At 44.6% G+C, this 23,516-nt stretch overlaps 1 protein-coding gene across 3 annotated transcripts in view; it reads right to left on the bottom strand.

Annotated features, from left to right (window-relative positions):
- HEATR6 (HEAT repeat containing 6) overlaps positions 1 to 23,516 on the bottom strand; it is a 403,026-nt gene that overhangs the window by 127,968 nt on the left and 251,542 nt on the right. For all 3 annotated transcript variants that reach the window (XM_085649503.1, XM_085649501.1, XM_085649502.1), the window contains one exon: positions 4,273 to 4,397. In XM_085649503.1, the coding sequence (XP_085505629.1) occupies positions 4,273 to 4,397 (125 nt within the window). The remainder of the gene's footprint in view (positions 1 to 4,272; positions 4,398 to 23,516) is intronic.

Raw genomic sequence — 23,516 nt, forward strand, 5'->3', positions numbered from 1 at the left:
TTGAGGTCTTTTTGGGCCTTAGAGCACGCAGCATTAAACCATTTTACAACCTGTGGTTCTTTTCTCTTTATGGACCATGTCAAATTACTAGCCACGTCTCTACAAATTTCTTCAAAACTCTGTGTGCCCTCCTCCGAGCTAAGAACATCGGATAGACAGATCATAACCTAATCAATATTAGATCGTATGATGTTCTCTTCGAATTCAACAGGGTTTATTTACTCCATTTTAATCTCACCCCTTGGTTAGAGTTATAACGACCAGGGGGTTATGATCACTAGTGTGGTTGGGTTCCACCACAACATTTTTCACCAAATGGGAACATTTCCTAGAAATCAATATAAAATCTATAGTACTTGCCCTCCCCCTCCCTGGAATGTTGGATACTGATTAAGTGGAGTACAGACCAGAGTATCCACAAAACATAATTCGTTAGTTACGATGATATCATTTAGAGCATCGCCCTGGACAGTATGTTTAAAATGTGGGAGTGGTTGGTTTTCAATATCTAGCACCCAACAAACCATGTGCGAGCTATACTGACATAAGGTGCAATTTAAATCCCCCAGCCAAACTATACAAACAGGAAAACATTTAACTATGGCCTTGTTTATCTCCTCTTTTAAATTGATAATGACCCCACTGTCATTGTGGTAAAAAATGTTATAATACCAATTAATTATTAAAATTGGAACATCGGTTTGGTTTGAGACCAGGATGATCTGAAACCAAGGGGAGTCTATAATATTCTCAATCTTTATTGTTCCGTATTTTACAGTGATTAGTGTAGCTATACCACCCTTTGCCCTCCCTGCTGGAGATGGAATTTCCTGGGCACTAGATGAGCAGAAACCATCAATAACCACCTCATCCCTGCTCCAAGTTTCGTGGAGGCAAATAATGTCAAACATCTTAACATATAATAGTCAGGCCTCATCTGAGATTCTTGATCTAATACCCGCAATGTTCCATGAAGCCACTCTTAGCACATGTGCATTTTGAGTGAGTATGACCATTTCTCCCACACCAGCGTCAACATCGGGATGTTCTAATGACAAAGTACTCATTTCCACATTGTGCTTCTCGCAAACTACAGGTAAGGAATGATCAGAATTATCTACCTGATCAGTTACATGTGAACAATCCACCGGGTTATTAAGGAGATCGGAAGCTATCCCAGGGTTACTATTTATAATTTCCAATTTCTGCGGGCCGCTAATGCTAGAAGCCAGTCAGTCTGTATCTCCAAGATCACTCATATCGATTTGAATGATACCATGGGGGGTACATAGGATGTTGGTTAATTTGTCTTGATCTCACCCTTTCTATTTCAGACACCAGGTCTCTTGGTGGCTGATAGAAGAAACCCAGTGGTAAGATTGAGACTCCCCTAGGATACATGGACCAGGTGTTAGACCTTTCTAATATGGTTTTAACTAATCCTGGGGATCTGAAAGATAGAACAACACAGTCTCCCTGAAATTTCTTGGTAGATTGCCCAACCCACCCAATCCAACAAACCATTTTAAAATCTGTAAACAGTGGTCATCCATCCCAGTCTTCTCCCTCAAGAAATGGAGTGATTTGTTCCTCAATGATGACCAGTGGGTCTAGAAGTGCTGTTATCGTAGTTTCAAGCTTTTTCCAGTAATCAACCTCTATAGGAAATGGCCCCCCGTTGGATATATTTAGCTCACAGATAAGCTCCTTATCAGTGGATTTATTCTTCCGAAGCTTGGGTGACGGTAGCTGTTGTTTACCCGCATCTTGACCCTTTCTCTTCTTTGAAGGTGGTGCGGAGCTATTCACATGGTTGCTTTTAGATTTGGATTTTTGACCCCGGGTAACCACGTTAGACTTAGTTGGAAAGCTGGAGATATCATCATTGTCCCGTGTTTTTTGGTTTTCTGTATTCTCGGTGTCTTGATCTGTTTTGACTGGGCTATTGCTAAGGCTTTGGGTTACAGGCACCTCCAGGGTTAAACATGAGGCGGGGGCAACAGAAACAGTAGAGGCTAGGCCCGTGATGTCAGATCTGTTGTCAGTATTTATTGCAGGCTCAAGGGAAAATCTCCTCTCGGTTAATTCAATTTGGTGCATCAATACCGACTCAGCCCTTAATATAAAAGCGTCCAATGTCCCCACAACCCCCTGTCCATTTCCAGGCCTACTCATACTAGCCAGACCTTTCAGGCTATGATACGGACTTAAAAAGAAAAAAAAAATTAAATGGCTTAATACATTTCAAAGACAGAGTCCACTGAGAGTCCGCTCTCCGCAGTCCACAAGCGGAAATAGAGGATAGTTGTATGGCCCAGCTCAGCCTCGATCAGTCTGGACGGCCTGCCCTTGAAGAGCAAGGCAGCGCTTTAAACGATGGTGACGGCTGAGAGAAAGTGACTGGTGCACCCTGGGACTTGTGGTCCCACCAGGGTGAGGTGCTCAGAATCAAGGATGCGGGCAGCAACTGTCAGGACTACCTTGGACTTCGGTCCCACCAGGAATCTTACAGGGATGCCTCAGATGTCAGCCCAAACACCGGAATCAAGGTAGCAATGTGTCAACATTGGTTTCCGCAAATAAACATATACACAATCAGTCCCATTACGCTCCCGGAGTTATTCCTTTTCTTGGGAGATTGACATTGGACGTAGAGCAGGGAACAGCTCGGCTGATGTGTTCACAGGTTTTCCCAAGCCTTATATTCTAATTTACAACTCACTTCGTGAACCACGACTGCCTTCTTCCTCCTTTCCATGTGGGATCACAACAGTGCCTGCCTGCCTGCTGCAGGAGACTCCTAGCCCCTCCTGGCTTCTGGCGGTAGTCTCCAATCGTTCCCGGTGCAATTCTGCCTGCAGGCTGCACACACTATGCACGGCCTCCACGCAGGAGGGGTGACCACGCTGCACCTTGCCTGCCTCTTCTGCCTTCTGTGGATCCGAAGAACAACAGGGTCAATGTAGCTCCCCCTATACCCCCGCTGTGTGTAAATACGGGGGGGGCGCGAACAGGGAACGGTGCGCGGGGTATTGGAATCAGAAATCGCCGAGAACAGCCGGCGTCCACCTCGCGTCCCGCGCCTACTCTATCAGGCAGACTAGTCAATATTCGAGCCTTGCACTGCACTGCCTCCGAACCTCTACATAGTCATAATGTGGGTCAAACATGTATCTGTGTAATAACAATATGGAATAATTGTATACATAATTACTGGACATGTTTTTCCATGCATCGTAGCTGGCCCCCTAGGTCGTCTCCCTTGAGCAGAAGCCATATCTCACTGTTATGCATGCACACATTGTGTGAAGCACATTCTGTTTTACAACAATATTCTGTGTACAGTGTCACTTCATATGCCCGAATTAACTTCTTTCATATAATACTATTATTAAATGAAAATCGTTAAATCTGTTATTATTTTAATTCTACTACAGATACTTCCACACTGAGACTGACAACAGTTGCACAGCAAGGATCTCTAGGTCAGGTATTAGGCATCTCTTTTACTCTTTAAGCCCATTGGGGCCTTTATAATACAAAGAAATTAGGGTCCTAATCCCTGCATCTCCTAGCGGCAAGTTTACAGGGCTGAAACATGTCAACCAGAACTGGGGGATGAAATACCCCCTTCATTATAGATATACCCACTTGGAGACAAGAATAAAGTTACTTTGATTCCACAATGATGTATTTTTTATCACTCTTGCATCCCTGTATATACACTTACGAGGGTATCTCACCCATTTCCTCCCAAAACAGCCATTCATCATTGGACTCCTGTAGCTAAAACAACCAAGAGTTCCCCTGCTTTGGAAGGTAGTAAATTACGATAGAAGGGCTACCATCCATTAAAGGAAAACTCCTTTGGATTTTCACCAGAACAAATGTTGACCTATTAGTTCATTCCCGTTCCTTTCCATGGGGTACCTTTGTTTACACTACATTTAGATTAAGAACTGTACATTAGTGTCGTGTCTCCTTTGGTAGTTGTTTGAACCGACCAGAACACTGGAATGAATATTCAAATGGAGGGAACTATCGGCAAGACACCAATAATCGCTGTTAATGGGCTTTCTCTGTTTAAGCAGGTGTCAACCAGTAAAACAGAACTGAAACCAAAGCTGTATGACAAGGCATTTTTTACTGCTGCAAATTGTTTTGTTTGATATTGCCTGGATGGGACATGGGGGATTAGCTTGTACATGGATTGAGTGGAGCAGCCACTTTATGAGCCTTCGGATATTACACTTTAGAGATAGTGTTACTTACATGTTGATGATCATGGAGTCAGTCAAGTTGCCCAAGGACCACGCTGCTTTGGCACGGACATTTGGAGACTTGTCATTCAGGGACATAAGAATTGCATTTGCTGTATCCGCAACAAACAGTACATCCTATGGCAAAAAATAATATTTTTAGCAAGTCTATTATTTTATTTAATAATTATTTTTGTACAAAGCAAAGTGGGAACTTGGGTGCATCATGGTGCTGGAATGGTCAACACACCAGACAAAAGATAGACAAAGCAATACGTTCAAAATGCTTATTAAGAAAACACCTGGGGTTTAAACTTTTTTCTTAAAATGAAAGAAGAGGTTTGAGATCAGGTGTAAGTCCATCAGAAGGGCATTCCAAAGCTTGGGACGCAAAATTGCAGAGGATCTGCCAACACAACAGTCCTTGCTGCAGCGTAGGACACAGAAAGGAGCAAGGGCAGCTGAACCAAGATTAGTTGGGACAGTCTCTTGAGGTCAGTGCAACTGAAATTATTTTCAGAACAGTTATTTAGCTAATGAACATTTACAGTTTACAGTCTCCTATTTTACTTAATTCCGTACTGGAAAAGTAAAACTTTTCAGCACATGCTTTCAATGTGTCATTTAGGCACACTCTTACTTCCATATCAGAGAAACGTTTAGGTTCTCGTGAGCATATGGTTTAAAATTTCTGTTGTAACACTGCAATTGCCCCCTAAGGAAGGCAACATTACATTTTTGTAACACTAACTCCCTATTCACAATGTAAACTGCATACCTCTAATGCACCAAAATGATTTTAACTGGGACAAAATAAGATCACTTAACAGAAAGTTCACACTGCTTGCATTCTGTACTTGTAATCTGCATTTTGTAATTCGAAAGCATTAAGCAAGAACAAAGACAAATGTTATCAATATACAAGTACTTAATGATGAATTTGAATAGTGGGAGCTAAGGTCCCGGTTACAAAGTATATTTGGAAGTTGGAATATGAAGATCTTAAACATCATTCGCATTATTGTGTTTGTTTTCCTTTTCATTTACATCCTTGTCACAACCTGAATTGCCTCAATAAAGGTTTCCATTATAGGAAAAAATATATATATACCAATACTTAATGAAAAACAGTATTTTTGACCCAACACACTTGGGTCCGTTTGGGATCTGAATCATCAGTAAAGTAAGGAGACGAAGGCTTAAATATTTTTGGTAGGGATCGGAAGAGGTAGAGAATGGGAACAAAAATGGTTTGGTTGAAGTAACTAATGAGGAAAGATACTATTTATTTTACGTATAACGTTCACAAATCCTCACCTCCTCACAGATAAACTGCACCATCCCAGTGTCCAACACAGTTCAATCCTGTTGGACTTGGCCCTTTTTGGCAGGTTCACCCCTAAACTTTTTGCCTTTCCGGTGACCTAGTATTGGTGGTTTTAGGCCTCTGGGCACGTTAGCACTGTGGTTCAGTGTAAAGTGCGTACGCTCTCTGTGTTACATTTGTACGGTTGGCCTGCCCTCCCATAGGAATGCATTGGGGATTCCCTGATCAGTGTGTGTCAGTGGTAATTCCTATTATGAGAGGAGCAGTGTGGTCAAGTCTGGTATGTATGAAATTGTCTGAATAAATGCTGCGCAATAGTGTGGGCAGATTTATTGTGATTATTTTAGAAATGCCACTTTTAGAAGTTGGCATTTCTGTGTGCTATGTGTCTGCCAACCCGATGTGAATTGCATGCCTGGCTTGTGAGTGACAGGAGCTGAGAGGTGTGGGTGGCTCCAGGAGGGGCAGGATGAGTCAGCGCTAGGCTGAATGGGACACCTGGGCTAAGAGGAGTGGGAGGGGTAATCACCTGACTCCGAATAGGATGGTGCCTTCCCTCGTGAATGCTGGCTCCGCCCCCTGTGGTGTGTCTGATCACCTAGCCCCAACCTGACAAAGGGGAAGAGGAGCTTGCAAACCAAAGTTCTCCAAATCCTCCCTGAACCAGTTGCATCTGGTTCCCCCATGCCCTGCACGAAGACAGAGGATTATGTGGTATAAGTAAAGGGGCTGTGACCCCATGAAAATGTTCTCCTTGTTCTTGAGCCTGACTTGCTGAGGGGCTTGCTGCTGCTGGGGCACAGGAGGAACCGCCATGGAGGCTTACCTCCCTGCTGGAAGGCCCTGTGTGCTGGCCTCCCTAGGCCCGGCTAGGCCCTGGACCTGGAGGAACTTTTGCTGGACTAAGGCTTTCAAATACCTGATCCTTGCTGCAGCCTGCGCCCTCGTGAGCGCTATGCTTTATTTTAATTTTCCCCAAGAGACGGAGAAGAGCGTATGGGCTGTGCAGCGCTGTGCTGCAGCCCCTTTCCGAGGGAATCCCGACGTAGGGATTCCCCCGTGGTGCCTCATGGAGCAGATGCCCACCCCGCATACTTTCCATTTTGAGCGGGAGCCCACCCCGCTTTATAGGTGTCTGGAATGGCGGGTGCCCACCCCGCATTGTGCCCCCTTTTGATTCTGCGGGTGCCCACCCCGTCACTAGCTTTGTTTAAAAACGGGAGCCTACACCGTAATGGCCGAGAATCACCGCTGCGGCCCAGGTGACAATCGGAAGTCAGGCAAAGTTGCCTGGCATTGGACGGGACACGTACAGGAAGTCCCGATCGCCGCCGGGAAAGCCGCCTGGAGCCTCGCGGGCTCCACGGAAAAGTCCCGGGTCCCAGAAGGGGGCCCGGGTGAAGAGGTGAAGCGGTCGGAAGGCAGCCAATCCCGAGCTGGGCTTCCGTGAGCTGAGGGAAGCCCCGCATGTGCAGAGGGAAGCAGAGAAGAAGAGCCGAGTACCAGCCCAAGCCGGGAGCGAAGACTGGAGGAGTCCTGCCCCCAGCCGGTGAGTGGGGCTCCGTGGTGGTTCTTTGTGTCGGTGCCTCTTCAAGGCACAGAGTCTGAGCGGCCCGTCTGTCAGCGGGCCGCTTCAACGTTGGGCATGGTTATTTCCAGAGCCCGTGGAGCTCCAACATGGCGGGGTAAGCTATTTAAAAGCCCCGTGGGGGCCAGAGGGCAGCGTGGTGCCAGGCCTCCTCGCAGAGATGGTCACAGTTGCCCCGCTTGACAGTGGGCAACTGCAACGATGGGGGCATGTTATTTGGAGAGCCCCAGTGAGGCCCCGAGGGTACAGTAGTGCCAGGGCCTATTTGATTATTCACAACTGCCTCGCCAGATAGAGTGCAGCTGCAACGTGTCGCATACTGTTCAGAGGGCACAGTGAGAGCCCAGGCCTTTATTGGACCTACAGCTGCGCAGCACTTAGTGCCAGCTGCCACGTTTAGGCCACAGTTCTTTGGGGGCAGGTTTTCAGAGATAGGAGTGAGGTGCACTCCTTTGCCCCAGCGTGATGGCGCACCTTGGATTCAGCTGTATTGGCAGCGTGCCCTGACATTTTAGACACAGGGCATTTGAGCCCCTTTGAGAAGGCCAGTTGGCCAGGGGGACTGTTAGGTTTGTAGGGCGCCAGGCCCTAATGTGATTTATGTAGGTGCGCAGGAAATATAACTCATGTACTGTTTTATGCACCGTGATTTATGCCTCTACAATGGTTTTTACTAGGAGGGTATGTACTAGTGTGATTTATGTGGTGCTAGGAAATGTGATTTATATGCTATGGTTTAAGCACCCTGATTTATGCCTCTAATGTGGTTTTATGCTTAGGAGGTATTGCATACTGTGTTTATATTTGAACTATTCTCTACTATGGTTTAGGTATGAGGTTATTTGCCTACTATGGTTTATGCTAGTGAGATTATTTCCTAACGCGAGTTATGCTTAGGAGGTTATGGTCTAATATGTTTAGGCTTATGAGGTTGGCGCAGAATATATTTCACGCCTGATGCGATACTGTGCATAATATGGTGTGTGTTACAGAATGATGCTGAGTATAGTGTTTGCCAGTAATTACTGGTTGTGTTCTATGTTTATTCTATGTTCTACATTTCTATTTTTACTAAGTGATGATTCTGACAGTGGTCCAAGTGGCCCTGTCATGTGTATATAATCCCCTGCAAATATTGCCCAGTGCCAGTTGGCACAGTGTATATTGTGTTATTACTATTCTAATGTGTTTTATGATAATACAAAGACTATTTTTGATATAACCTTGTGTGGAGTCCCTTTTGTGGTGTGCCTAGTATGTTGTTGCTGTGTGGGTTGCGCAAATGCTTTACACATGGCCTCCGGGATAAGCCTGACTGCTCGTGCCAAGCTACCAAGGGGGTGAGCAGGGGTTATCTTTGGTGTGTAACTCCCTTGTCCTGACTAGAGTGGTGGTTTCTGCCTGGCTTTGGTGCAAGCCTTAGCTAGCCAGAAATCCCATTTCTAACAAATCAATTTTTCTATGTGTTTGATGCACAATGGGACATGGTTGCCCCATTATTAAAAGAAGCCTTGTCAAGGGCACTGGCAAGACGTGGCTTGTGCTAGCATAGCAATGACAGACTGGAGGTTTCAAACTACCAGTCCATATGTTATCTGAAGTGAACAGGCTGATATTTAAAGTGTATGAACATGAGTGTGCAGTGTTTTACTGCATTAGCCTGCCAGAGGGGCGGTGGTGTCCCTGAGACCCTCAAATCGCCTTCCAAAGGATGCTCTCGGGCCTGCCAACTGTGCATCACTTCCCAGGACACGCAGTTAGAGCTGCTCCCAAAAGCCATATTAATTGTGCAACTATATATGTAATATGGTACAGGCACAGGGGCAAATACATTTCCTCATTTGTATGGGGTCAGGTCCCAATACAAATGAGGACATGTCCCCTTGAAGCCATGCTGGCACAACATGCTCGGCTGGACTGTTCCCATAAGGAACAGGGTCAAGACTAATTTGCATATGGCTAGGTCTGAACTGGGGTGGCGAAGTGAGCTAAAGAATGATGATGGTTCAACCCAGATCTGTGACTGGGGGGTGAGTGAGTGAAATGTTTCAGCATTCCGTCCATCATCTCCTTGTGTTTGCTCTGTTCGCCCTAAGTTGGCAGGGTATGCCCAGACGTGGGTCCCTTGCTCACTTTGCAACTGGATGCAAGCTATCCTGGCTGGTGAGGGGTGATAACCCGAAACCGGTCCCAGGATGCTTGCTTCCGGTCCAGGGAAGACCTGATTTGGCAGTTCGGGCTGGACTGTTCCCATAAGGAACAGGGTCAAGACCGATTTGCATATGGCTAGGTCTGAACTGAGGTGGTGAAGTCAGCTAAAGAACGATGATGGATTCAACCCAGATCTGTGACGGGGGGTGAGTGTCTGAAAACTTTCCGCGCTCCCTCCATCATCGCCTTGAGTTTACAACATGAGAGCCCCCACAATCTATATTGCAGAAGGTGTCACACAAGCATCTGTGGCCTCTTCTGCAACACAGAAATGCCCAGAGGGTCAAAAAGCAGGTACAAACATCTATTGCTTCACCAGGGCACTTCTATAAAACAGGAACAGATTAGAGCAGCCTCCTATGATTTGTAATATGATCCAGCTGCCCATCAATATAAGAAGTTAATTAAGTATAAGTAATTTTGGGTATAGTCATCTTGAAGGGTCCGCTGGGGTTTTCATACTTCAGATATCATTAAAATGAGCACCACTCACATGGGCAACAATAAACATCCAGTCTGTCAATAGCACCAAGAGAGCCCTTCTACTCCACTTGCATGCTACAAATATGCATGTTTTTAGCACATACTCCTTTACAGTAATCGACCTATCCTGGCAGTTGTAGGTAAATGCAGACCTCATCAGGTCTTCTAGCTGACTTTTAATGTCAGTCAGCAGAGTTCAGAACACAGTGGAGACTTCACCTGTAAGTTTGCATCACTATTCAAACATCTAGGCAATGGCATACTTGCAGGCAAGAAGTTTTGTGTGTTAAGCGCTTGCAGTTGACATGTGCTACTGTAGCTGATGAGTTTGAACACTAAAATGGCAAACTCCACAATTCATCCATTGGAGATTTGCACAATGCCTACTATCAGACCATGCAGAACATTGTCTTTGACAACTATGAGTATCTTGACCACCATTCTGAAGCTAAAAAATATATGGTAAGCAGAGTATTCATTCTCAAATGCAAGTTAGAGTACTGCTATGGAATTGCAATCTGATTCCAAAACATTTTCAGGTCTCATTAGGAACAAAGCGCTGGAAAACTGCAGATGTGGGAATGTGGAATCTACTTAAAGTAGGGACATTCCAAATTACCTTGTTATAATAAAGCTGAAAGAATAACGGCACCAGTGGGTTATGTGGACTAGTGCCTAAGCACCCCTTTACCAATATATCCCTAACTCATTGGTTCTTAACCTGTGGCCCTGGGGCCCCTGGAGGTCTATAAAGCCTACTCAGGGGGTCTGAGACTAAGTAAAAAAATGTAGACGTGTATATAAATAAAGAAATAAAATGCAAAACTGAACATGTTAAAACGTCCTATAAATGTGAAGGAATTTGAAACTGAACGCAAAAAATAGGTTAATATCCTCAGATTGATTTGTGGAAGCAAGCCAAGTGCATCAAACTGAATATAGTATAGATGATGAGAGGCCTCAATTGAATTTAGAAAAACCCTCACCTTCTCAATAACATTTTTTTTTAATTATTTGTTTGCGATTTAAAGAAATAATTTCAAAATGTGTGTAATTGTTTGATGACTACTTGTTTCTGTATTTTTTGTAGTTCAAATTAGCAAAACGGCTTTTGCTGGGGCCCCTGGTTTCCAGTAATGGCCTAGTGGGGGTCCCTGTATTCCAATAATGATTCAGTGGGTCTCCCTGAGTTCCAGTAGTGATTAAGTGGGAGTACAAAGAAGCGAAAAGGTTGAGAACCACTGTCCTAGATAAATGTGGCTTAAGTGCCACTAAGAAACCGGCTCTGTATATACTGCACCAAAGTGAGGTACAGTGTGTATAGAGTCCAAGTGTCCCCAGAGGTAGGCAGAGGTTAAAGTTAGATAGAACCTTACTCTATAATAGTGGTAGCTTGGTTGAGCAGTAAGGCAGTATCAGAGGACAGTGTTAAGCATTTGATGTACACACTCAGTCAGCAAAGGAATTCATACACTCAAGAACTGAACTCTAGGCCAATGGTTTTTGTATAAAAATATATTGTTGTTTATTTTTAGATGCAAGCAAGCCAGGTACAGGTAAGCATTAAATACTTTTTCAGTAATAAGTTACTGGATATAGAACAGTTTGAAAATGCAATAGAAATTGTACTTTGTTTGATTTACAGGGGAGCAGTAGTATGCAACACTTAGCAAATACAGTACATTGAAATGAATAGGTTTTTCAGTAAATTGCAGGTAAGTTACTTTTTACGTTACTTTTCTAACTCAGTGCTGGATACCTAGATTCAGCACTGGGACATTTCCTGGAAACAGGTAAGAAATTACGTTTTGGTTATACGCATGATTTTTAAAGAATATTTTCAGTTTTCAAAACTCCACACTTAGAAACTTTTTGGAGCAGTACATTGAAATGAATGGGCTTCTACAATAAATTGCAGGCAAGTTACTTTTTACGTTACTTTTCTAGATTCAGCACTGGGACATTTCCTAGAAACAGGTAAGAAATTACGTTTTGGTTATTTGCATGATTTTTAAAGAATATTTTCAGTTTTCAAAACTCCACACTTAAAAACATTTTGGAGCAGTACATTGAAATGAATAGGCTTTTACAGTAAATTGCAGGTCAGTTACTTTTCACATTACTTTTCTAACTCAGTGCTGGCTACTTAGATTCAGCACTGGGACATTTCCTGCAAACAGGTGAGTAAACACGTTTTGGTTATTTGTGCGATTTTTAAGGAATATTTTTAGATTTCAAAACTCCACACAAACTTTTTAGAGAAAAAGTGTCAATGTTATCCTATGGAGGGAAAACAGGTTAACGGTTCTCAGGTAAGTAATTGGCTGTGGGAGTTGAGGTTCTGGGGTTAGACTCGGAGGTCTCCCAGGGTCAGTGATGCACTGTTGTTGCACCCTCAGCGGCACTAGGGCGGCCGGGTGCAGAGTCTTGAGGCCCAATGTTATCCATTAGATAGGGGGCCTCCGGTTGGTGGCTGCTGGCAGCAGGCCACTGGGTTGTGGGAGCAAAGCTCCTAGGGTTAAGCTCAGGGCAAGTTGGAGACCAAAGTAGCACCAAAGGTGCACCCTCAGCGGCACAAGAGCGGCCGGGTGCAGGGTACTGTTTTGAGGTCAGGTGCCCTGTTTTCAATGGAGTACCTCCGGGACAAAGAAACTCTGCAGGCTGGGGGACGAGAATCTTCTGGGTGCGACCACCACTCCAGGGGTAAGTTGGGATGTCGTGGGTTGGTTAGGCACCGTTGGTTTGGGCACACTAGGCCGTGGGGCGTCGGGTGCAGGGGTGCCTTGTGACGTCAGATTTTTGTACCCGCTCTGGTTGCGGTGTAGTAAGGACTCACTTAATACGTCCATGCATTGTTAAGTTAGCATAACCACGTAGATGTTAGAAAGCCATCTTGCTGCTTTTGCGCACGACACTGCGTTTACACGTTATTGATTAAACAAACTGCTGACTCGAGCTTTGCCTCACATGAGAGCAATCTGTTGTTACCATCCCGAGCTCTGCGCAGCGACCTTGGTCTGTACATGGTGTGACAAACAGTCTGGGTTGTTAGACAATGCATGTTTTCCACTCTAGGTTGATCGACCCACTATTTAGCCATAACACACAGGCAGCTGCGAATACCTGAAAGCTGGGGCTTTTAATATTGCAGACATCATGTTTAATATTCAGACCGAAGACGAGCCTTCCTGCAAGAAGACTCCTGATGCTCCTGTGATGTGATTTCACTAAGCTGATCTTTGAGGTATGGGGTCCCCCATTCAAGCCTAAGCGACCTTTTATTAGCATAATAATAATATTAGCTTCTTAGTAAAGGGAAGGTGGTAGTATCCACTGTCATTTATAACATGATCACTCCTTTTATATTTTATGGTATTGTAACGATGCGGATGGTTTTGATTATAATCATTTGTCTGCTTGTATTAGCCAAAGTACTGCATCTTAGGACACGTGGTCTATAAAAATAAACTCTTTATTTTCACCGTGTCTGTGTTGATTCTTGTTGTGGACTGATGTGAGAATAATATACGAACAGGTATTTCCGATTCCCACCATTCCTGAGAGTACACTGAGTCGCGTGTTCTGGGTTGTCTTTTCATTGGGATCGCCGAGCCAAATCTCGGATAACGAATGGGACATTTATGCTAGCCGGATACTGGGTTCTGGGTTCTGAGGTGAGTTTCTGGTACACCACAATTCACTGAGGTCCTGGGGTTCTACGCATAGTTCTGTGTATAAGCAGAATCCCTCCAACATGGCGCACCTAACGTTTGGTCTATGAGTTGAAACGCCTTAGTAGTGCTTATATTAGTCCACAACACCCTCATTCTTGTTTCCGGATAACAAGTCTGACGGATTTAAACCTACCTATTTCTGTTGATATAGGTTTCTTCAAGCTTGATCATTAAAAAGGTTATTGAACCCTTGTGCTACTGATTACTTCGAGTGTAGCTTGTCCTTATGTCGGTAGAAATAGCGGCGCATAGCCGTGCAGCTCTGAAACGTCATTTGACGCAGTATGGGGTGCCGGACACTGGTATGAACGTCATCTTTGTGGTAGGAGCCGATGCGGCTCATCCTTATGAGTTGTTCTACTCTTGGGTGACGCTTCCGGCAGTGAGTGAGGACGATAATACCTTTCATTCTTACACTGCCACTGCTGTGCCAGCGAGCTATACACCGTATAGGACACAGGAAATACCAATATCTGCTTGGCAGCATCTTATTTGGTTTAATGGCGCCCTTCCCCATGTGGTTATACCGCCAAGAATGGGCCCTTTATCGATTGCCGGGGCCACTTGGCCGGTACTAGCCGGATTTACGCCTCATCCCCGTTACCTCACGGTGACGGTGGCTGAATTGCGTGTACTACACACTGCCCTTATTCAGACCCTCCAGGATATCGCGATTTCGCGGTTTGCCGCGAAATCGGCACTTTTGCAAAAATGCCGCGATTTTTACTAAAGTGCCCGCGAAATCGGCACTTTTGCAAAAATGCCGCGATTTTCGCAAAATCGGCACTTTTGCAAGTGATAATGCAGTTTTACAGTATCAGGTAAAATATTTCTCTGCACTAGTAAGCACTGTCAACCCTGTCAGTCAGAGGAAATAAAGTTGTGCACTTATCAGGAAGTAAAATGCCACTCTAATCCCATCAAGGTATGCAAGTTCCGACATAGCAGGGGTCTCCGTCACCCAGCCCAATATTACGAATTTTAGTGGACGTGGAATGATGAAAGGCTGAGTCGAGAGTACAGGAATTCTAACCTATCGTGTGGAGGATATGTAAATATATTGAGCAGATGCACAACAAAAGAGTTATGCAAACGGCACAAAGAGCCCTCCTTTACACACCACCACTAGAAAAATTGCGATTTTGGAAAGTAAACATCACAAGCTCAGAAGAGCTTCTTTGTTTGCTTGGCAGGTGTGTACACTTTCCACAGCCGCAACGAGCCTTTGATTCCGACAATGATTTGCCTGCATGTGAAATTTGATTTACAAAGCAGGCCGAGGCAAAGAGACACTGGCTAGTGTCTGCCAATGGAGAGAATCAAGTACACTCGGTTGGTAGGGCAGAAAGATTCACTATTCTTCTACAAGAATGAGAATGATGTAAAATTAAATAATATTAATTTCAGTTCAGTTACAACATATGATTTTTGTGGCCAAATTGGGCTATTTTAATCTTTGACTCCCTTGAATCCTCACCTCACTGCGGTAGCAGATGGCACTCATGTCACGGGTTCTACTCTCACCTGTCACAGGTTGGCTGGAGGGGGCTGTCAGACCTGAGCTAGCCTGTCCTCCATGGCCGTCGACTCACCAAAATGCAATTAGTAGCAGTAGTGGCACTTTGCACCCTATGATCCTTAATGACATCCAGGATTGGGCTGGAGCCGAAACAAGATTAAAAGTGGCCCCCATTAGTGAAAAAACGGCCCAGCAGACTGTAGAACAGGCCCACAAACAGACAAATAAAGGACCCACACACGGGCCCGTCGGGCAATGCCTGATTGCCCTAGCGGCTAGCACGACTCTGATGACATCACAGGGTTGATCTCTTGTAACATCATTAAATACTTCTCCGTCTTCTGTTTGCTGCTGGTGGCTAGGTGATGTTAAGAATGTTAGGTATAGAAATTAAACATCTCTTTTACAGCCCTTATAACTTTCTTTTGCTGCCACTGTCTTCATGGCCACACGTTCCACAGCCATTCCCCTCATGAATGTCATCACCCTAAGGGCAGGAGAATCAGGGCAAAAGTTAAAAAAACATTGTGGAGGTGGGGAGACTTCAGGGCCAGACAGGCCTTTTATTCCACCGTGCATTTTACCAATGGGCCAGGGGTCTTGGAGGCTGGCTTTGAAAACCCATTGCCACTGCTGGTGCGCCTGACACTTTCCCCAGCTCCCTGAGGTTAACTGCAGCAGGCCTGCGCTTCAAGACAGAGAGTGAGAGAGGGAGGGAGGAAGGTAGAAAAGAAAGGATCTGAGAGGGAGATAAGAGAGAATACAGAAGAGAGAGAGAGAAAGAGTGTGGATGGATGAAATGGGAGACATTATTCAAGGACATGAAGGGAGACCATTAGTTTTAGGGCATTTTTGCCAAGGCTGCTTTGGTTCTGCAGTCTGGCCCTGGGCGGCTCATGAACACACGCAATATCACATCACATGCAGTGGCATCCCAGGAAGAGGGTGCTGAGCCCCAATAATTTACTGAACCCCAATAATCATGATACCCCCAATTTTACTCAGGTGGTCAGATTCCATGATTCCTTCCTTGATCTAGCAGTAAGAGACACCATCCTCTACAGACATCAATATTTAATGACTAGAGTACAAATCAGGTAACAACTAAGAACAAAAAATGAATGTGTGTCCTCATGTAACGTAACTGGTGCAATGTAAAGTGCTCTGATACCCGAGGTGATTCGGATATAAAACTCTGCAAAAAAAACAAAAAAAACTGAGTTCTAGATCATGGAAAAGTTTAAATGGATTGTGATAGAATTCTTTGTAAGTGATGCAAGTAAATTCAATACTGGTGCTTCTATGCGGGACCCGGCTGGGGAGCCTTAGTGTGGTTTGTGCTGGTTTGTTATTACGTTTCAGCTGATTAAAGAATCTCAGAACGACAATGTAGAATTGATAATTTGAGTTTCTAAGCTTCTGAACATTTCTGATAAGCTATCATCATTTCGTTATTCACATAGAGACATTGACATGGAATTTGGACAAAGACACCATTTTAACTTAATCCGATCGCAGGATCGTGTCACCTGTAAGTGTGTAGGTTGCTTTCTTTTTGGGCACACGAGGCACGCGGCGGGCTCTGGGGGGCATAATTTTTTTTTTTAATCACATATATGTAGCCTTGAAGCCAAACACAGTCTCTACATTGTAAATAAACCAAATATACATAGCTTCATGTTGTTAAATACTTCAAAAAACTAAGATATCTGTGTTTGTTGTAGGAAAAACTGCAAACTAAAATGCTGCAAAATTGCCGCTAAATTTCCATATTTGTGCCGCTAAATTTCCATATTTGTGCCGCTAAATTTGCTAATCCATGCCGCTATATCCTGGGGGGTCTGCTTAGTAGATCAGGCACTCTTCTACTCTCTCCCATTGATCCTTAGTAGATCTGGCGCTCTTCTACTCTCTCCCATTGATCCTTAGTAGATCTGGCGCTGTTCTACTCTCTCCCTTTGATCCTTAGTAGATCTGGCGCTGTTCTACTCTCTCCCATTGATCCTTAGTAGATCTGGCGCTGTTCTACTCTCTCCCATTGATCCTTAGTAGATTTGGAGCTCTTCTACTCTCTCCTATTGATCCTTAGTAGATCTGGCGCTCTTCTACTCTCTCCTATTGATCCTTAGTAGATCTGGCGCTCTTCTACTCTCTTCTACTCTCTCCTATTGATCTTTAGTAGATCGGGTGCTTTTCTACTCTCTACCATTGATCCTTAGTAGATCTGGAGCTCTTCTACTCTCTCCCATTGATCCTTAGTCGATCTGGTGCTGTTCTACTCTTTCCTATTGATCCTTAGTAGATCTGGTGCTCTTCTACTCCCTCCTATTGATCCTTAGTAGATCTGGCGCTCTTCTACTCTCTTCTATTGATCCTTAGTAGATCTGGCGCTGTTCTACTCTCTCCCATTGATCCTTAGTAGATTGGGAGCTCTTCTACTCTCTCCTATTGATCGTTAGTAGATCTGGCGCTCTTCTACTCTCTCCTATTGATCCTTAGTAGATCTGGCGCTGTTCTACTCTCTCCCATTGATCCTTAGTAGATTGGGAGCTCTTCTACTCTCTCTTATTGATCCTTAGTAGATCTGGCGCTCTTCCACTCTCTCCTATTGATCCTTAGTAGATCTGGCGCTCTTCTACTCCCTTCTATTGATCCTTACTAGATCTGGTGCTGTTCTACCCTCTCCTATTGATCCTTAGTAGGTCTGGTGCTCTCCTACTCCCTCCTATTGATCCTTAGTAGATCTGGCACTCTTCTACTCCCTCCTATTGATCCTTAGTAGATCTGGTGCTGTTCTACTCTCTCCCATTGATCCTTATTAGATCTGGCGCTCTTCTCGTCTCTCCTATTGATCCTTGTTAGATCTGGCGCTCTTCTACTCTCTCCTTTTGATCCTTAGTAGATCTGGTGCTGTTCTACTCTCTCCTATTGATCCTTAGTAGATCTGGCACTCTTCTTCTCTCTCCTATTGATCTTTAGTAGATCTGGCGCTCTTCTACTCCCTCCTATTGATCCTTAGTAGATCTGGCACTGTTCTACTCCCTCCTATTGATCCTTAGTAGATCTGCCGCGGTTCTAATCCCTCCTATTGATCCTTAGTAGATCTGGTGCTGTTCTACTCTCTCCCATTGATCCTTATTATATCTGGCGCTCTTCTCGTCTCTCCTATTGATCCTTGTTAGATCTGGCGCTCTTCTACTCTCTCCTTTTGATCCTTAGTAGATCTGGTGCTCTCCTACTCCCTCCTATTGATCCTTAGTAGATCTGGCGCTCTTCTACTCCCTCCTATTGGTCCTTAGTAGATCTGGTGCTGTTCTACTCTCTCCCATTGATCCTTAGTAGATCTGGCGCTCTTCTACTCTCTCCTATTGATCCTTAGTAGATCGGGTGCTGTTCTACTCTCTCCCATTGATCCTTAGTAAATCTGGCGCTCTTCTCCTCTCACCTATTGATCCTTAGTAGATCTGGGGCTCTTCTACTACCTCCTATTGATCCTTAGTAGATCTGGCACTCTTCTACTCCCTCCTATTGATCCTTAGTAGATCTGGCGCTCTTCTACTCTCTCCTATTGATCCTCAGTAGATCTGTCACTCTTCTACTCCCTCCTATTGATCCTCAGTAGATCTGGCACTGTTCTACTCCCTCCTCTTGATCCTTAGTAGATCTGGCGCTCTTCTCCTCTCTCCTATTGATCCTTAGTAGATCTGGCGCTCTTCTACTCTCTCCTATTGATCCTTAGTAGATCTGGTGCTCTTCTACTCCCTCCTATTGATCCTCAGTAGATCTGTCACTCTTCTACTCCCTCCTATTGATCCTCAGTAGATCTGGCGCTCTTCTACTCCCTCCTATTGATCCTTAGTAGATCTGGTGCTGTTCTACTCCCTCCTATTGATCCTTAGTAGATCTGGCGCTCTTCTACTCTCGCCTATTGATCCTTAGTAGATCTAGCGCTCTTCTACTCCCTCCTATTGATCCTTAGTAGATCTGGTGCTGTACTACTCTCTCCCATTGATCCTTAGTAGATCTGGCACTGTTCTACTCTCTCCCATTGATCCTTAGTAGATCTGGCACTCTTCTACTCTCTCCTATTGATCCTTAGTAGATCTGGCGCTCTTCTACTCTCTCCCATTGATCCTTAGTAGATCAGGCACTCTTCTACTCTCTCCCATTGATCCTTAGTAGATCTGGCGCTCTTCTACTCTCTCCCATTGATCCTTAGTAGATCTGGCGCTGTTCTACTCTCTCCCTTTGATCCTTAGTAGATCTGGCACTGTTCTACTCTCTCCCATTGATCCTTAGTAGATCTGGCGCTGTTCTACTCTCTCCCATTGATCCTTAGTAGATTTGGAGCTCTTCTACTCTCTCCTATTGATCCTTAGTAGATCTGGCGCTCTTCTACTCTCTCCTATTGATCCTTAGTAGATCTGGCGCTCTTCTACTCTCTTCTACTCTCTCCTATTGATCTTTAGTAGATTGGGTGCTTTTCTACTCTCTACCATTGATCCTTAGTAGATCTGGCGCTCTTCTACTCTCTCCCTTTGATCCTTAGTCGATCTGGTGCTGTTCTACTCTTTCCTATTGATCCTTAGTAGATCTGTCACTCTTCTACTCTCTCCTATTGATCCTTAGTAGATCTGACGCTGTTCTACTCTCTCCTATTGATCCTTAGTAGATCTGGCGCTGTTCTACTCTCTCCCATTGATCCTTAGTAGATTGGGAGCTCTTCTACTCTCTCCTATTGATCGTTAGTAGATCTGGCGCTCTTCTACTCTCTCCTATTGATCCTTAGTAGATGTGGCGCTGTTCTACTCTCTCCCATTGATCCTTAGTAGATTGGGAGCTCTTCTACTCTCTCCTATTGATCCTTAGTAGATCTGGCACTCTTCTACTCTCTCTTATTGATCCTTAGTAGATCTGGCGCTCTTCTACTCTCTCCTATTGATCCTTAGTAGATCAGGTGCTGTTCTACTCTCTCCTATTGATCCTTAGTAGATCTGGTGCTCTTCTACTCTCTCCTATTGATCCTTAGTAGATCTGGCGCTCTTCTACTCTATCCTATTGATCCTTAGTAGATCTGGCGCTGTTTTACTCTCTCCCATTGATCCTTAGTAGATCTGGGGCTCTTCTACTCTCTCCTATTGATCCTTAGTAGATCTGGCGCTCTTCCACTCTCTCCTATTGATCCTTAGTAGATCTGGCGCTCTTCCACTCTCTCCTATTGCTCCTTAGTAGATCTGGCGCTCTTCTACTCCCTTCTATTGATCCTTACTAGATCTGGTGCTGTTCTACCCTCTCCTATTGATCCTTACTAGATCTGGTGCTCTCCTACTCCCTCCTATTGATCCTTAGTAGATCTGGCACTCTTCTACTCCCTCCTATTGATCCTTAGTAGATCTGGTGCTGTTCTACTCTCTCCCATTGATCCTTATTAGATCTGGCGCTCTTCTCGTCTCTCCTATTGATCCTTGTTAGATCTGGCGCTCTTCTACTCTCTCCTTTTGATCCTTAGTAGATCTGGTGCTGTTCTACTCTCTCCTATTGATCCTTAGTAGATCTGGCACTCTTCTTCTCTCTCCTATTGATCTTTAGTAGATCTGGCGCTCTTCTACTCCCTCCTATTGATCCTTAGTAGATCTGGCACTGTTCTACTCCCTCCTATTGATCCTTAGTAGATCTGCCGCGGTTCTACTCCCTCCTATTGATCCTTAGTTGATCTGGTGCTCTCCTACTCCCTCCTATTGATCCTTAGTAGATCTGGCGCTCTTCTACTCCCTCCTATTGGTCCTTAGTAGATCTGGTGCTGTTCTACTCTCTCCCATTGATCCTTAGTAGATCTGGCGCTCTTCTACTCTCTCCTATTGATCCTTAGTAGATCGGGTGCTGTTCTACTCTCTCCCATTGATCCTTAGTAAATCTGGCGCTCTTCTCCTCTCACCTATTGATCCTTAGTAGATCTGGTGCTGTTCTACTCTCTCCCATTGATCCTTAGTAAATCTGGCGCTCTTCTACTCTCTCCTATTGATCCTTGTTAGATCTGGCGCTCTTCTACTCTCTCCTATTGATCCTTAGTAGATCTGGCACTCTTCTACTCTCTCCTATTGATCCTTAGTAGATCTGGCGTTCTTCTACTCTCTCCTATTGATCCTTAGTAGATCTAGTGCTCTTCTACTCTCTCCCATTGATCCTTAGTAGATCTGGTGCTGTTCTACTCTTTCCTATTGATCCTTAGTAGATCTGGCGCTGTTCTACTCCCTCCTATTGATCCTTAGTAGATCTGGTGCTCTTCTCCTCTCTCCTATTGATCCTTAGTAGATCTGGCGCTCTTCTACTCTCTCCTATTGATCTTTAGTAGATCTGGCGCTCTTCTGCTCTCTCCTATTGATCCTTAGTAGATCTGGTGCTCTTCTACTCCCTCCTATTGATCCTCAGTAGATCTGTCACTCTTCTACTCCCTCCTATTGATCCTCAGTAGATCTGGCGCTCTTCTACTCCCTCCTATTGATCCTTAGTAGATCTTGTGCTCTCCTACTCCCTCCTATTGGTCCTTAGTAGATCTGGCGCTCTTCTACTCTCTCCTATTGATCTTTAGTAGATCAGGTGCTGTTCTACTCTTTTCCATTGATCCTTAGTAGATCTGGTGCTGTTCTACTCCCTCCTATTGATCCTTAGTAGATCTGGCGCTCTTCTACTCTCTCCTATTGATCCTTAGTAGATCTAGTGCTCTTCTACTCCCTCCTATTGATCCTTAGTAGATCTGGTGCTGTACTACTCTCTCCCATTGATCCTTAGTAGATCTTACGCTGTTCTACTCTCTCCCATTGATCCTTAGTAGATCTGGCGCTCTTCTACTCTCTCCTATTGATCCTTAGTAGATCTGGCGCTCTTCTACTCTCTCCCATTGATCCTTAGTAGATCAGGTGCTCTTCTACTCTCTCCCATTGATCCTTAGTAGATCTGGCGCTCTTCTACTCTCTCCCATTGATCCTTAGTAGACCTGGTGCTGTTCTACTCTCTCCCATTGATCCTTAGTAGATCTGGCGCTCTTCTACTCTCTCCTATTGATCTTTAGTAGATCAGGTGCTGTTCTACTCTCTCCCATTGATCCTTAGTAGATCTGGCGCTCTTCTACTCTCTCCCATTGATCCTTAGTCGATCTGGTGCTGTTCTACTCTTTCCTATTGATCCTTAGTAAATCTGGTGCTCTTCTACTCCCTCGTATTGATCCTTAGTAGATCTGGCACTCTTCTACTCTCTCCTATTGATCCTTAGTAGATCTGGCGCTGTTCTACTCTCTCCTATTGATCCTTAGTAGAGCTGGCGCTGTTCTACTCTCTCCCATTGATCCTTAGTAGATTGGGGGCTCTTCTACTCTCTCCTATTGATCGTTAGTAGATCTGGCGCTCTTCTACTCTCTCCTATTGATCCTTAGTAGAGCTGGCGCTGTTCTACTCTCTCCCATTGATCCTTAGTAGATTGGGGGCTCTTCTACTCTCTCCTATTGATCGTTAGTAGATCTGGCGCTCTTCTACTCTCTCCTATTGATCCTTAGTAGATCTGGCGCTGTTCTACTCTCTCCCATTGATCCTTAGTAGATTGGGAGCTCTTCTACTCTCTCCTATTGATCCTTAGTAGATCTGGCACTCTTCTACTCTCTCCTATTGATCCTTAGTAGATCTGGCGCTCTTCTACTCTCTCCTATTTATCCTTAGTAGATCAGGTGCTGTTCTACTCTCTCCAATTGATCCTTAGTAGATCTGGTGTTCTTCTACTCTCTCCTATTGTTCTTTAGTAGATCTGGCGCTCTTCTACTCTATCCTATTGATCCTTAGTAGATCTGGCGCTGTTCTACTCTCTCCAATTGATCCTTAGTAGATCTGGCGCTCTTCTACTCTCTCCTATTGATCCTTAGTAGATCTGGCGCACTTCCACTCTCTCCTATTGATCCTTAGTAGACCTGGCGCTCTTCCACTCTCTCCTATTGATCCTTAGTAGATCTAGTGCTCTTCTACTCCCTCCTATTGATCCTTAGTAGATCTGGTGCTGTACTACTCTCTCCCATTGATCCTTAGTAGATCTTACGCTGTTCTACTCTCTCCCATTGATCCTTAGTAGATCTGGCGCTCTTCTACTCTCTCCTATTGATCCTTAGTAGATCTGGGGTTCTTCTACTCTCTCCCATTGATCCTTAGTAGATCAGGCGCTCTTCTACTCTCTCCCATTGATCCTTAGTAGATCTGGCGCTCTTCTACTCTCTCCCATTGATCCTTAGTAGACCTGGTGCTGTTCTACTCTCTCCCATTGATCCTTAGTAGATCTGGCGCTCTTCTACTCTCTCCTATTGATCTTTAGTAGATCAGGTGCTGTTCTACTCTCTCCCATTGATCCTTAGTAGATC

Source organism: Triturus cristatus, chromosome 3_2 (genome assembly GCF_964204655.1).
Source record: "Triturus cristatus chromosome 3_2, aTriCri1.1, whole genome shotgun sequence".
In the NCBI taxonomy this organism is placed as follows: domain Eukaryota; kingdom Metazoa; phylum Chordata; class Amphibia; order Caudata; family Salamandridae; genus Triturus; species Triturus cristatus.